Source organism: Podarcis pityusensis (genome assembly GCF_964106645.2).
Source record: "Podarcis pityusensis genome assembly, contig: HAP1_SCAFFOLD_523, whole genome shotgun sequence".
In the NCBI taxonomy this organism is placed as follows: Eukaryota; Metazoa; Chordata; class Lepidosauria; order Squamata; family Lacertidae; genus Podarcis; species Podarcis pityusensis.
This window is the reverse complement of record NW_028293433.1, coordinates 15001-30000: the sequence shown is the minus strand read 5'-3', so window position 1 is coordinate 30000 and position 15000 is coordinate 15001. Positions and strand designations below refer to the sequence as shown.

At 37.8% G+C, this 15000-nt stretch overlaps 1 protein-coding gene and 1 long non-coding RNA gene across 2 annotated transcripts in view; both read left to right on the top strand.

Annotated features, from left to right (window-relative positions):
• LOC308468971 (spectrin alpha chain, non-erythrocytic 1-like) overlaps positions 1-15000 on the top strand; it is a 29797-nt gene that overhangs the window by 1366 nt on the left and 13431 nt on the right. The window contains exons 3-7 of the mRNA XM_081024303.1: positions 2675-2821; positions 4864-4967; positions 6251-6413; positions 8734-8748; positions 11824-11955. Coding sequence (XP_080880429.1) covers positions 2675-2821; positions 4864-4967; positions 6251-6413; positions 8734-8748; positions 11824-11955 — 561 coding nt within the window. The remainder of the gene's footprint in view (positions 1-2674; positions 2822-4863; positions 4968-6250; positions 6414-8733; positions 8749-11823; positions 11956-15000) is intronic.
• LOC308468972 lies at positions 6676-8029 on the top strand. The gene is made up of 3 exons (XR_013981958.1): positions 6676-6707; positions 6886-7524; positions 7696-8029. It is a non-coding gene; the product is annotated as an uncharacterized lncRNA (long non-coding RNA).

Genomic DNA, 15000 nt, shown 5'->3' with positions numbered 1-15000 from the left:
ATAGTAATAGTAATAGTATAGTATATATACTATGTATAATTTATAGTATACTATTTGTAATGTATAGTATAGTATAGTATAGTATAGTATAGTATATACTTTATAGTATACTATTTATAATAGTATTTATAATGTATAGTATAGTATATAGTATACTTATAGCATACTATATGTAGGCAAATGGGACTTCCCCAGGGGAGGAGCTTGCTAGAGTATAGTATAGTTATAGTATACTATATATACTATATATCAGTTTTAGTATACTATATATAATGTATAGTATAGTATAGTATATATAATTTATAGTATAGTATATAAACTATGTATAATTTATAGTATACTATTTATAATGTATAGTATAGTATAGTATAGTATAGTATAGTATATATAAGTTTTAGTATACTATATATAATGTATACTATAGTATAATATAGTATAGTATAGTATAGTATAGTATAGTATAGTATATATAATTTATAGTATAGTATAGTATAGTATAGTATAGTATAGTATAGTATAGTATAGTATATATACGAAGTATAATTTATAGTATACTATTTATAATTTATAGTATGGTATAGTATATGTAAGTTTTAGTATACTATATATAATATATAGTATAGTATAGTATAGTATAGTATATATACTATATATAATTTATAGCATACTATGTATGATTTATAGTATATAGTATACTTATAAATATACCATCCCGGTATATTTATTCATAAATTAAATTTATAGTATAGTATAGTTATAGTTTACTATATATACTATATATAATTTATAGCATACTATATATGATATATAGTATATAGTATACTTATAAATATACCATCCCGGTATATTTATTCATACATTAAATTAAATTTATAGTATAGTACAGTATAGCATAGTATAGCATATATAATTTATAGTATACTATATATAATATGTAGCGTAGTATAGTATAGTATATATAATTCATAGTGTAGTGTATAGTATACTTATAGTATACTTATAGTATACTATATATAATTTATAGTATACTATTTGTAGTTTATAGTATAGTATAGTATAGTGTATAGCATACTCATAGTATACTATATATACTATATACTTTATATAATTTAGTATATAGGGAGGGGGCAAAGTTGTGGGAACCGGAAGACCCACTTGGGAGTCAGAGGGGGGTCTGGTTGGCCGACATATGGGGCGCCCCCAAACCTCCTAACAGAGCCCCGTTTGTGGGGCAGGGGGAAGTCATGGACTTCCGGAAGACCATCTAGGGTCCCCCACTTGGGGCACTTGGGGGTCAGCTGGGGGTCTTACACAGGGGGCACCGCCTGGAACCATCTAGGGTCCCCCACTTGGGGCACTTGGGGGTCAGATGGGGGTCCTACACAGGGGCCACCGCCTGGAACCATCTAGGGTCCCCTCCTTGGGGGGCAGAGAGGGATCTGCATGGCCAACCCGGGGGGGACAGCCCCGAACCCGCTACCCGGACCCCGTTTCCTGCGCAGACAGGAAGTCCCTGGTCTACTGTGGGTCGGAGAGCTCTGACCCCTAACCTCTGCCCCACAGCTCTTCCACCCACTACCCAGATCCCGTTTCCTGTGCAGACAGGAAGTCCCCATCTTCCATGGGTCACAGGGCGGAGTTCTGTGGGTCCGGGTCCGGCCCCTCACCCCTGCCCCCATCAGAAGACCCACTTGGGGGTCCGGCATGGAGGCGCCACCCAGAACCCACTACCCGGATCCCATTTCCTGTGCAGAAGGGAAGTCCTGTTCTTCCATGGGTCGCAAGGTGGAGTTCCATGGGTCCGGCTCCGCCCCCTCACCCCTCTCCTGCCCCCCACCAGAAGACCCACTTGGGGGTCAGGGGGGAGTCCGGGTAGCTGACACAGGGGGCACCGCCCAGAGCCCCACTTGGGGGTCAGTGGGGGGTCCGGTTGGCCGACATATGGGGCGCCCCCAAACCTCCTAACAGGGCCGTTTCTGGGGCCACTTGGGGGCCACTTGGGGGGCAGAGGGGGGTCCGGGTGACCGACATCTGGGGCTGCCTCCAAACCAGCTACCCGGACCCCATTTCCTGTGCAGACAGGAAGTCCCCCTTCCGTGGGTCACAGGGCGGAGTTATATGGGTCCGCCTCCACCCCTTCACCCCCTCTGCCTCCCACCTGCCCCACAGCTCTTCCACCGGGACTGTGAGCAGGCGGAGAACTGGATGGCGGTTCCAGGGGGCACCGCCTGGAACCATCTAGGGTCCCCCACGTGGGGCACTTGGGGGTCAGATGGGGGTCCTACACAGGGGCCACCGCCTGGAACCATCTAGGGTCCCCTACTTGGGGGGCAGAGGGGGGTCCATGTGGGGCAGGGGGAAGTCATGGACTTCCGGAAGACCATCTAGGGTCCCCCACTTGGGGCACTTGTGGGTCAGATGGGGGTCCTACACAGGGGGCACCGCCTGGAACCATCTAGGGTCCCCCACATGGGGGTCAGATGGGGGTCCTACACAGGGGGCACCGCCTGGAACCCTCTAGGGTCCCCTCCTTGGGGGGCAGAGAGGGATCTGCATGGCCAACCCGGGGGGGACAGCCCCAAACCCGCTACCCGGACCCCGTTTCCTGTGCAGACAGGAAGTCCCTGGTCTGCCGTGGGTCGGAGAGCTCTGACCCCTAACCTCTGCCCCACAGCTCTTCCACCGGGACTGTGAGCAGGCGGAGAACTGGATGGCGGCCCGGGAGGCCTTCCTCAACACGGAGGACAAAGGCGATTCGCTGGACAGCGTGGAAGCGCTGATCAAGAAACACGAGGATTTCGACAAGGCGATCAACGTCCAGGTGAGGCGGTCGACGGCGGGAAGCGGATTTAAATCCACTTTTTCTCGGGATCGATTGGATTTCTCGGACTCCTTCCTTTGGGTTGCTTTTTTCTTTTTTTCTATTCTATTCTATTTTTAATTTTTTATTCTATTCTATTCTATTTTTAATTTAATTTAATTTAATTTATTATTCTATTCTATTCTATTCTATTTTTTAATTTAATTTATTATTCTATTCTATTTTTTCATTTCATTTTATTATTCTATTCTATTCTATTTTTTATTTTACTTTATTCTTTTTTTTGCTTTTTTATTCTATCCTATTTTTTATTTTAATTTATTTTAATTTATTATTCTATTCTATTCTATTCTATTCTATTTTTTAATTTAATTTATTATTCTATTCTATTCTATTCTATTTTTTCATTTCATTTTATTATTCTATTCTATTCTATTTTTTATTTTACTTTATTCTATTTTTTTTGCATTTTTATTCTATCCTATTTTTTATTTTATTTTAATTTATTTTATTATTCTATTCTATTCTATTCTATTTTTTCATTTCATTTTATTATTCTATTCTATTCTATTTTTTATTTTACTTTATTCTTTTTTTTTGCTTTTTTATTCTATCCTATTTTTTATTTTATTTTAATTTATTTTATTATTCTATTCTATTCTATTCTATTTTTTCATTTCATTTTATTATTCTATTCTATTTTTTATTTTACTTTATTCTATTTTTTATTTTGCTTTTTTATTCTATCCTATTATTTTTTTATTTTATTTTAATTTTTTTATTCTATTCTATTCTATTCTATTTTTTCATTTCATTTTATTATTCTATTCTATTCTATTTTTTATTTTACTTTTTATTTTACTTTATTCTACTTTTTATTTTGCTTTTTTATTCTATCCTATTTTTTATTTTATTTTAATTTATTTTATTATTCTATTTTTTCATTTCATTTTATTATTCTATTCTATTCTATTCTATTCTATTTTTTATTTTACTTTATTCTATTTTTTATTTTGTTTTTTTATTCTATCCTATTTTTTATTTTAATTTAATTTATTTTATTATTCTATTCTATTCTATTCTATTCTATTTTTTATTTTTTATTCTATTCTAACACGAGGATTTTGACAAGGCGATCAACGTCCAGGTGAGGCGGTCGACGGCGGGAAGCGGATTTCAATCCACTTTTTCTCTGGACCGATTGGATTTCTCGGACTCCTTCCTTTGGATTGCTTTTTTATTTTCTTCTTCTATTCTATTTTCTTATTTTCTATTCTATTCTATTCTATTCTATCCTATTGTTTTTTAAAATTTCATTTAATTTATTTTATTATTCTATTCTATTCTATTTTTTATTTTTTATTCTATCCTATTATTTTTTTTAATTTAATTTAATTTAATTTATTTATTCTATTCTATTCTATTCTATTCTATTTTTTATTTTTTATTCTATCCTATTATTTTTTTTAATTTAATTTAATTTAATTTATTATTCTATTCTATTCTATTTTTTATTTTACTTTTTATTTTACTTTATTCTATTTTTTATTTTGCTTTTTTATTCTATCCTATTTTTTAATTTAATTTAATTTATTATTCTGTTCTATTTTTTCATTTCATTTTATTATTCTATTCTATTCTATTCTATTTTTTATTTTTTATTCTATTCTACTCTATTCTATTCTATTTTTTTTTTTTATTCTATTCTAACACGAGGATTTTGACAAGGTGATCAACGTCCAGGTGAGGCGGTCGACAGCGGGAAGCGGATTTAAATCCACTTTTTCTCTGGATCGATTGGATTTCTCGGACTCCTTCCTTTGGGTTGCTTTTTTCTTTTCTTCTTCTATTCTATTTTCTTATTTTCTATTCTATTCTATTCTATTCTATTCTATTCTATCCTATTATTTTTTTAAATTTAATTTAATTTATTTTATTACTCTATTCTATTCTATTCTATTCTATTTTTAATTTTTTATTCTATCCTATTATTTTTTTAATTTAATTTAATTTTTCATTCTTTCTTCCTTTTTCCCGTCCAGGAGGAAAAAATTGCCGCTCTGCAGTCGTTTGCTGAACAGCTGATTTCGGCCGACCACTACGCCAAAGGAGTCGTCGCCAATCGGCGTAACGAAGTTCTGGACAGGTCAGTGGAAAAAATCTGGATTTATTTTTACCTCTGGGGAGGGAGGATGCGTGCAAGAGATCTGGGTGAATTATTTTATTATTTTTATTAGTAGTAGTAATTATATTGTTGTTGTTGGGTGAATTATTTTATTATTTTTATTAGTAGTAGTAATTATTGTTGTTGTTGAATTATTTTATTTTTATTAGTAGTAGTAATTATATTATTGTTGTTGTTATTATTATTATATATTCTTATTATTAGTAGTAGTAATTATTGTTATTATTATTATTATTATTATTATTATTATTATATATTCTTATTATATATTAGTAGTAGTAGTAATATTATATCGTATTCTTATTCTTATTATGTATTCTTCTTATATTTATTATAATAAAAATACATTATTATTATTAGTAGTAGTAGTAATATTATATTATTATATTTATTATATATTCTTATTATTAGTAGTAGTAATTATATTATTGTTGTTGTTATTATTATTATTATTATATATTCTTATTATATATTAGTAGTAGTAGTAATATTATATCGTATTCTTATTCTTATTATGTATTCTTAAATTTGTTATAATAAAAATACATTATTATTAGTAGTAGTAGTAATATTATATTATTCTATTTATTATATATTCTTCTTATATATTCTTATTAGTAGTAGTAGTAATTATATTATTATTGTTGTTATTATTATTATTATTATTATTATTATTATTATATATTCTTATTATATTATTTTTATTATTCTATTTTTTATTATTCTTATTAATTCTTATTATATGGTCCTTCCCGCCCCCCAGATGATCGAGAAGCGGAAATAATAATAATAGTAATAGTTATTTTTATTGTTCTTGTTCTTCCTGCCCCCTAGGTGGCGCCGCCTGAAGGCCCAGATGATCGAGAAGCGGAAATAATAATAATAATAATAATAATAATAATAATAATAGTTATTTTTATTGTTCTTGTTCTTCCCGCCCCCTAGGTGGCCCCGCCTGAAAGCCCAGATGATCGAGAAGCGGAAATAATAATAATAATAATAATAATAATAGTTATTTTTATTGTTCTTCCCGCCCCCTAGGTTATTATTATTATTATATTTATTATTTCTTATGTATAATTCTTATTCTTTAATTAATTATAATAGTAATATATTATTGTTGTTGTTTTGTAATTATTCTAATGATATTATTATTATTATTATTATTATTATTATTATATTTATTATATTTATTATATTTATTATATTTATTATTTCTTGTTGTTCCTCTTCCCGCCCCCTAGGTGGCGCCGCCTGAAGGCCCAGATGATCGAAAAACGCTCCAAGCTGGGCGAGTCCCAGACCCTCCAGCAGTTCAGCCGCGACGTCGACGAGATCGAGGCCTGGATCAGCGAGAAGCTGCAGACCGCCAGCGACGAGTCCTACAAGGATCCCACCAACATCCAGGTGAGGGATCCTGAGAAGGAGGGATTATTAGGCGATTATTAGAGGGTTATTAGGACGATTAGATGGCTGGATGTAAGGTTATTGTTGGATTATTAGAGGATTATTAGAGGATTATTAGGATGATTGGATGGTTGTATGTGAGGTTATTATTGCATTATTAGAGGATTATTAGAGGATTATTAGAGGATTATTAGAGGATTATTAGGATGATTGGATGGTTGGATGTGAGGTTATTGTTGGATTATTACAGGATTATTACAGGATTATTAGGATGATTGGATGGTTGTATGTGAGGTTATTGTTGCATTATTAGAGGATTATTAGAGGATTATTAGAGGATTATTAGAGGATTATTAGGATGGTGAGAATCCTACAAGGATCCCACCAACATCCAGGTGAGGGATCCTGAGAAGGAATAATTATTAGGCGATTATTAGAGGGATATTAGGACGATTAGATGGTTGGATGTGAGGTTATTGTTGGATTATTAGATAATTATTAGAGGATTATTAGGACGATTAGATGGTTGGATGTGAGGTTATTGTTGGATTATTAGAGGATTATTAGAGGATTAATAGGATGATTAGATGGTTGTATGTGAGGTTATTGTTGGATTATTAGAGGATTATTAGAGGATTATTAGGATGATGAGAATCCTACAAGGATCCGACCAACATCCAGGTGAGGGATCCTGAGGAGGAGGGATTATTAGGCGATTATTAGAGGGTTATTAGGACGATTAGATGGCTGGATGGGAGGTTATTGTTGGATTATTAGAGGATTATTAGAGGATTATTAGGATGATTGGATGGTTGTATGTGAGGTTATTGTTGGATTATTAGAGGATTATTAGAGGATTAATAGGATGATTGGATGGTTGTATGTGAGGTTATTGTTGGATTATTAGAGGATTACTAGAGGATTACTAGAGGATTATTAGAGGATTACTAGGATGATTGGATGGTTGTATGTGAGGTTATTGTTGGATTATTAGAGGATTACTAGAGGATTACTAGGATGATTAGATGGTTGTATGTGAGGTTATTGTTGCATTATTAGAGGATTATTAGAGGATTATTAGGATGATTGGATGGTTGTATGTGAGGTTATTGTTGGATTATTAATTACAGGATTATTAGAGGATTATTAGGACGATTAGATGGTTGGATGTGAGGTTATTGTTGGATTATTAGAGGATTATTAGAGGATTATTAGAGGATTATTAGGATGATGAGAATCCTACAAGGATCCCACCAACATCCAGGTGAGGGATCCTGAGAAGGAGGGATTATTAGGCGATGATTAGAGGGTTATTAGGACGATTAGATGGTTGGATGTGAGGTTATTGATGGATTATTAGAGGATTATTAGAGGATTACTAGAGGATTAATAGGATGATTGGATGGTTGTATGTGAGGTTATTTCTGCCCCAGGAAATGCAGACCGGATCTCTCGAGACCAGATCCCCTGGACCAGATCCCCCTAGACCAGATCCCTTGGGATCGGATCCCCAGACCGGATTCCCTGGACCAGATCCACCGGGATCAGATCCCATGGACCTAATCCCCCTGGGCCGGATCTACCCGCTCTCTGCCCGCTTGTGCGACCCACACGGATCGGCCCAGAGGGATGGATCCGCTGGCCCATCCGCCGGAGATCTGCCACGGCGGCCGAGTCCAGAAAGGGGCCCATCCCGGGTCAGCCCGATCCCGACTCCCCTAAGGGAATCCCCCGGGATCCCTTTCCCGCCGGATCCCTCTCCCGCTGGATCCCTTTCCACTCCCGGCCCACCAGAAAGCAGGCTCCGTTTCTCCCCATTCCACCAGATCCCTTTCCTGCCGGATCCCTTCCCCGCCGCATCCCTCCCCGCCGGATCCCTTTCCGCTCCCGGCCAACCAGAAAGCGGGCTCCGTTTCTCCCCATTCCACCAGATCCCTTTCCTGCCGGATCCCTTCCCCGCCGCATCCCTCTCCCGCCGGATCCCTTTCCGCTCCCGGCCAACCAGAAAGCGGGCTCCGTTTCTCCCCATTCCACCAGATCCCTTTCCTGTCGGATCTCTTCCCGTTCGCTCCCGCTGGATCCCTTCCCCGCCAGATCCCTTCTCCGCCGCATCCCTCCCCCGCCGGATCCCTTCCCGCTCCCGGCCAACCAGAAAGCAGGGCTCCGTTTCTCCCCATTCCACCAGATCCCTTCCCCACCGGATCCCGACCAACCCGAAAGCAGGGCTCCGTTTCTCCCCCCTCCCCACCGGATTAACGGATCCCGAGCACCGGATCCTGACCTCTCTCTCTTCTTTTCTTCTTTCCCTCGCTCTTTCCAGCTTTCCAAGCTCCTGGTAAGTCTTCCTGTTATTTGTGCGGCTTTTCTTTCCGATTCTATTCTTCTTATTCTTCTTTTTCTTCTTATTTTTCTTTCTTATTCCTGTTCTTTTCTTCTTCTTCTTTATTCTTCTTCTTTTTTTTCTTTATTCTTTTCTTCTTTTTCTTTATTCTTTTCTTTTTCTTCTTCTCCTTCTTTTTCTTCTTCTCCTTCTTTTTCTTTATTCTTTTCTTCTTTTTCTTTATTCTTTTCTTCTTTATTCTTTTATTCTTTTTCTTTATTCTTTTCTTTTTCTTTATTCTTTTCTTCTTTATTCTTTTCTTCTTTTTCTTTATTCTTTTTTTCTTCTTTATTCTTTTCTTCTTCTTTTTCTTTATTCTTTTCTTCTTTTTCTTTATTCTTTTCTTCTTCTTTTTCTTTATTCTTTTCTTCTTTATTCTTTTCTTCTTTTTCTTTTTCTTTATTCTTTTCTTCTTTTTCTTTATTCTTTTCTTCTTCTTTTTCTTTATTCTTCTTCTTCTTTTTCTTTTTTTTCTTCTTTTTCTTTATTCTTTTCTTCTTTTTCTTTATTCTTCTTCTTCTTCTTCTTTTTCTTTATTCTTTTCTTCTTTTTCTTTATTCTTTTCTTCTTTTTCTTTATTCTTTTCTTCTTCTTCTTCTTCTTCTTCTTCTTCTTCTTCTTCTTTAACGTTTTTATTTATTAACCGATGTTGGTTTATTAACCTATTTTTATTCATTAATCTATTGATCTTTTTTTAAATTAACCTATATATTTATTAAGCTGTTTATTTTTTTTATTCATCAACCTATTTATCTTTTATTTATCGACCTATTTATTTATTATTTTATTCACCTATTTATTCGTCGTCCGATTTGTTCATTTTTTTAATATTCCTATTTATCATTTATTTATCAACCTCTCTATTTCTTATTCCGCGATCTGTTTATTTTTTATTTGTTCATCTATTGATTTAATTCATTAATCTATTGATCTTTTTTTAAATTAACCTATTTATTTATTAAGCTGTTTATTTATTTATCGACCTATTTATTCCTCTTTTACTTACTCACTTTTTTACGATTTATCAATCTATTGTTTCATTGCTCCACCTCTTTACTTATTTATTGATTAACCTATTCATTTATTGACTATTGACCTATTGATTGATTTATTCACCTATTTATTCATCGACCTATTTGTTCATTTTTCATATTCCTATTTATTTCTTATTTATCGACCTATTTATCTATTATTTTATTCATCCATTCATTGATGGACTGTTGATTTATTCACCTATTTATTCGTCGACCTATTTGCTCATTTTTTTAATATTCCTATTTATTATTTATTTCTCCACCTCTCTATTTCTTATTTTGCGATCTGTCTGTTTATTTTTTATTTGTTCATCTATTGATTTAATTCATTAATCTATTGATCTTTTTTTAAATTAACCTATTTATTAAGCTGTTTATTTATTTATCAACCTATTTATTCATCTTTTACTTACTTTTTTATGATTTATCAATCTATTTTTTCATTGCTCCACTTATTTACTTATTTATTGATTAACCTATTCATTTATTGACTATTGACCTATTTATTATTTTATTCATCCATTCATTGATGGACTATTGATTCGTTCACCTATTTATTTGTCGACCTATTTCTTCATTTTTTTAATATTCCTATTTATTATTTACTTATCAACCTCTCTATTTCTTATTCAGCGATCTGTCTGTCTATTTTTTATTTGTTCATCTATTGATTTAATTCATTAATCTATTGATCTTTTTTTAAATTAACCTATTTATTTATTAAGCTGTTTATTTATTTATCGACCTATTTATTCATCTTTTACTTACTCATTTTTTACGATTTATCAATCTATTTTTTCATTGCTCTGCCTATTTACTTATTTATTGATTAACCTATTCATTTATTGACTATTGACCTATTGATTGATTGATTGGCCTACTTGTGAACCTATTTCCCCCCCCATTATTAACCCATTCATTTATTTATTGACTATTGACCTATTGATTGATTGATTGATTGGCCTACTTGTGAACCTATTTCCCCCCCATTATTAACCCATTCATTCATTTATTGACTATTGACCTATTGATTGATTGGCCTACTTGTGAACCTATTTCCCCCCATTATTAACCCATTCATTCATTTATTGACTATTGACCTATTGATTGATTGATTGATTGGCCTACTTGTGAACCTATTTCCCCCCCCATTATTAACCCATTCATTCATTTATTGACTATTGACCTATTGATTGATTGATTGGCCTACTTGTGAACCTATTTCCCCCCCATTATTAACCCATTCATTCATTTATCGACTATTGACCTATTGATTGATTGATTGGTCTACTTGTGAACCTATTTCCCCCCCCATTATTAACCCATTCATTTATTTATTGACTATTGACCTATTGATTGATTGATTGGCCTACTTGTGAACCTATTTTCCCCCCCATTATTAACCCATTCATTCATTTATTGACTATTGACCTATTGATTGATTGATTGGCCTACTTGTGAACCTATTTCCCCCCCATTATTAACCCATTCATTCATTTATTGACTATTGACCTATTGATTGATTGATTGATTGGCCTACTTGTGAACCTATTTCCCCCCCATTATTAACCCATTCATTTATTTATTGACTATTGACCTATTGATTGATTGATTGGCCTACTTGTGAACCTATTTCCCCCCCCATTATTAACCCATTCATTCATTTATCGACTATTGACCTATTGATTGATTGATTGGCCTACTTGTGAACCTATTTCCCCCCCCATTATTAACCCATTCATTCATTTATTGATTATTGACCTATTGATTGATTGATTGATTGGCCTATTTGTGAACCTATTTCCCCCCCCCCATTATTAACCCATTCATTTATTTATTGACTATTGACCTATTGATTGATTGATTGGCCTACTTGTGAACCTATTTCCCTCCCATTATTAACCCATTCATTTATTTATTGACCCATTCATTTATTTATTGACCCTTTTTTTTACCGTTTTGCCCGTTTTTACACCCTTTCCCCCCATTTTTCCAGAGCAAGCACCAGAAACACCAGGCTTTCGAGGCGGAACTCCAGGCCAATGCTGACCGGATCCGGGGCGTCATTGACGTCGGCAACTCCCTCATCGAGCGTGGGGCTTGCGCCGGGAGCGAGGACGCCGTCAAGGTGGGTTGGAAGCCTGTCATGTGACCTGTCATAGAAAAGCCCGCGGCGTTCCGAAGAGATCGGTACTTCCTGATTGGGCGTATCTGCTTCCTGGGCGGTGCTTTTGAGGTTTTTGTGTAGCTAGGTCAGTCCACTTCTCTCCCATAGCAAATATCCTGAATTTCCTAAAGTGGACAAGCCTGTCGTGACCTGTCATAGAAAAGCCCTCGTCATTCTGAAGAGAATGGCACTTCCTGATTGGGCGTATCTGCTTCCTGGGCAGTGCTTTTGAGGTTTTTGTGTAGCCAGGTCAGTCCACTTCTCTCCCATAGCAAATGTCCTGAATTTCCTAAAGCGGACAAGCCTGTCATGTGACCTGTCATAGAAAAGCCCTCATCATTCCGAAGAGAATGGCACTTCCTGTTTGAACGTCTCTGCTTCCTGGGCGGAGCTAGGCAAATTTCCTGAATTTCCTAAAGTGGACAAGCCCGTCATGTGACCTGTCATAGAAAAGCCCTTGTCGTTTCGAAGAGAATGGTACTTCCTGTGTGGGCGTTCCTTCTCTCCCTCTCCCTCCTTCCTTCCTCCCCCTCTCTCCCCTTCCTTCTCTCTCTCTCTCCTTCCTTCCTTCTCTCTCTCTCCCTCTCTCTTTCTCTCTCCTTCCTTCCTCCTCTCTCTCCTTCCTTCCTTCTCTCTCTGTCTCTCCTCTTCTCTTTCTCTCTCTCTCTCTCTCTCTCTCTCTCTCTCTCTCTCTCTCCTTCCTTCCTTCTTTCTCTCTCTCCCTCTCTCTTCCCTGCTCCTCTGTTTCCTCCTTCCTTCCTTCCTTCCTTCCTTCCTTCCTTCTCTCTCTGTCTCCCTCTTCTCTTTCTCTCTCTCTCCTTCCTTCCTTCCTTCCTTCCTTCCTTCTTTTTCTCTCTCTCTCTGCCCTTCTCTCTCCCTCCCTCCCTCTCCTTCCTTCTCTCCTTCCTTCCTTCTTTCTCTCTCTCTGCCCTTCTCTCTCCCTCCCTCTCTCTCTCCTTCCTTCTCTCTTTCCTTCCTTCCTTCTCTCCCTCTCTCTCTCCCTCCCTCTCTTTTTCTCTCCTTCTCTCTCCTTCCTTCCTTCTCTCTCTGTCTCTCCTCTTCTCTCTCTCCCTCTCTCTACCTCTCCTTTCTCTTTCTCCCTCTCTCTCTTCCCTGCTCCTCTGTTTCCTTCCTTCCTTTTCTCTCTGTCTCTCCTCTTCTCTCTCTCTCCCTCTATCTCTCCTTCCTTCCTTCCTTCTTTCTCTCTCTTCCCTGCTCCTGTTTCCTTCCTTCCTTCTCTCTCTCTCTCCCTCTCTCTTTCTCTCTCTCTCCTTCCTTCCTTCCTTCTTTTTCTCTCTCTCTCTGCCCCTCTCTCCCTCCCTCTCTCTCCTTCCTTCTCTCCTTCCTTCCTTCTTTTTCTCTCTCTCTCTGCCCTTTCTCTCCCTCCCTCTCTCTCTCTCCTTCCTTCTCTCCTTCCTTCCTTCCTTCCTTCTCTCTCTCTCTCTCCCTCCCTCTCTTTTTCTCTCCTTCCTTCCTTCTCTCTCCTTCCTTCCTTCCTTCTCTCTCTGTCTCTCCTCTTCTCTCTCTCTCCCTCTCTCTATCTCTCCTTCCTTCCTTCCTTCCTTCCTTCCTTCCTTCCTTCTCTCTCTCTCTCTCTCCCTCCCTCTCTTTTTCTCTCCTTCCTTCCTTCTCTCTCCTTCCTTCCTTCTCTGTCTCTCTTCTGCTCTCTCCCTCCCTCTCTCTATCTCTCCTTCCTTCCTTCCTTCTTTCTCTCTCTCCCTCTCTCTCTCTTCCCTGCTCCTCTGTTTCCTTCCTTCCTTCCTTCTCTCTCTCTCCTTCCTTCTCTCCTTCCTTCCTTCCTTCCTTCCTTCCTTCTTTTTCTCTCTCTCTCTGCCCTTCTCTCTCCCTCCCTCTCTCTCTCTCCTTCCTTCTCTCCTTCCTTCCTTCCTTCTTTTTCTCTCTCTCTCTTCCCTTCTCTCTCCCTCCCTCTCTCTCTCTCCCTCCCTCTCTTTCTCTCTCCTTCCTTCCTTCTCTCTCCTTCCTTCCTTCCTTCTCTCTCTGTCTCTCCTCTTCTCTCTCTCCCTCTCTCTACCTCTCCTTCCTTCGTCACATTCCGAAGAGATTGGTACTTCCTGTTTGGACGTATCCGCTTCCTGGGCGGAGCTTTTGAGGTTTTTGTGTAGCTAGGCCTGTCCGCTCCTGCTAGGGTTCCTGAATTTCCTAAAGTGGACAAGCCTGTCATGTGACCTGTCATATAAAAGCCCTCGTCATTCTGAAGAGAATGGCACTTCCTGTTTGGATGTATCTGCTTCCTGGGCGGAGCTAGGCAAATTTCCTGAATTTCCTAAAGCAAACAAACCTGTCGTGTGACCTGTCATATCAAAGCCCTTGTTGTTCCAAAGAGAATGGTACTTCCTGTGTGGGCGTTCCTTCTCTCCCTCTCCCTCCTTCCTTCCTCCCCCTCTCCCTCCTTCCTTCCCTCTCTCTCCTTCCTTCCTTCCTTCTCTCTCTCTCCCTCTCTCTTTCTCTCTCCTTCCTTCTCTCTCTCCTTCCTTCTCTGTCTGTCTCTCCTCTTCTCTCTCTCTCCCTCTCTCTATCTCTCCTTCCTTCCTTCTTTCTCTCTCTCCCTCTCTCTCTCTTCCCTGCTCCTCTGTTTCCTTCCTTCCTTCCTTCCTTCCTTCCTTCCTTCCTTCCTTCCTTCTCTCTCTCTCTCTCCCTCTCTCTTTCTCTCTCCTCCTTCCTTCTCTCTCTCCTTCCTTCCTTCCCTGTCTCTCCTCTTCTCTCTCTCTCCCTCTCTCTATCTCTCCTTCCTTCCTTCTTTCTCTCTCTCCCTCTCTCTCTCTTCCCTGCTCCTGTTTCCTTCCTTCCTTCCTTCCTTCTCTCTCTCTCCCCCTCTCTCTTTCTCTCTCTCTCCTTCCTTCCTTCCCTCTTTTTCTCTCTCTCTCTGCCCTTCTCTCTCCCTCCCTCTCTCTCTCCTTCCTTCTCTCCTTCCTTCCTTTTTTTTCTCTCTATCTCTGCCCTTCTCTCTTCCTCCCTCTCTCTCTCTCCTTCCTTCTCTCCTTCCTT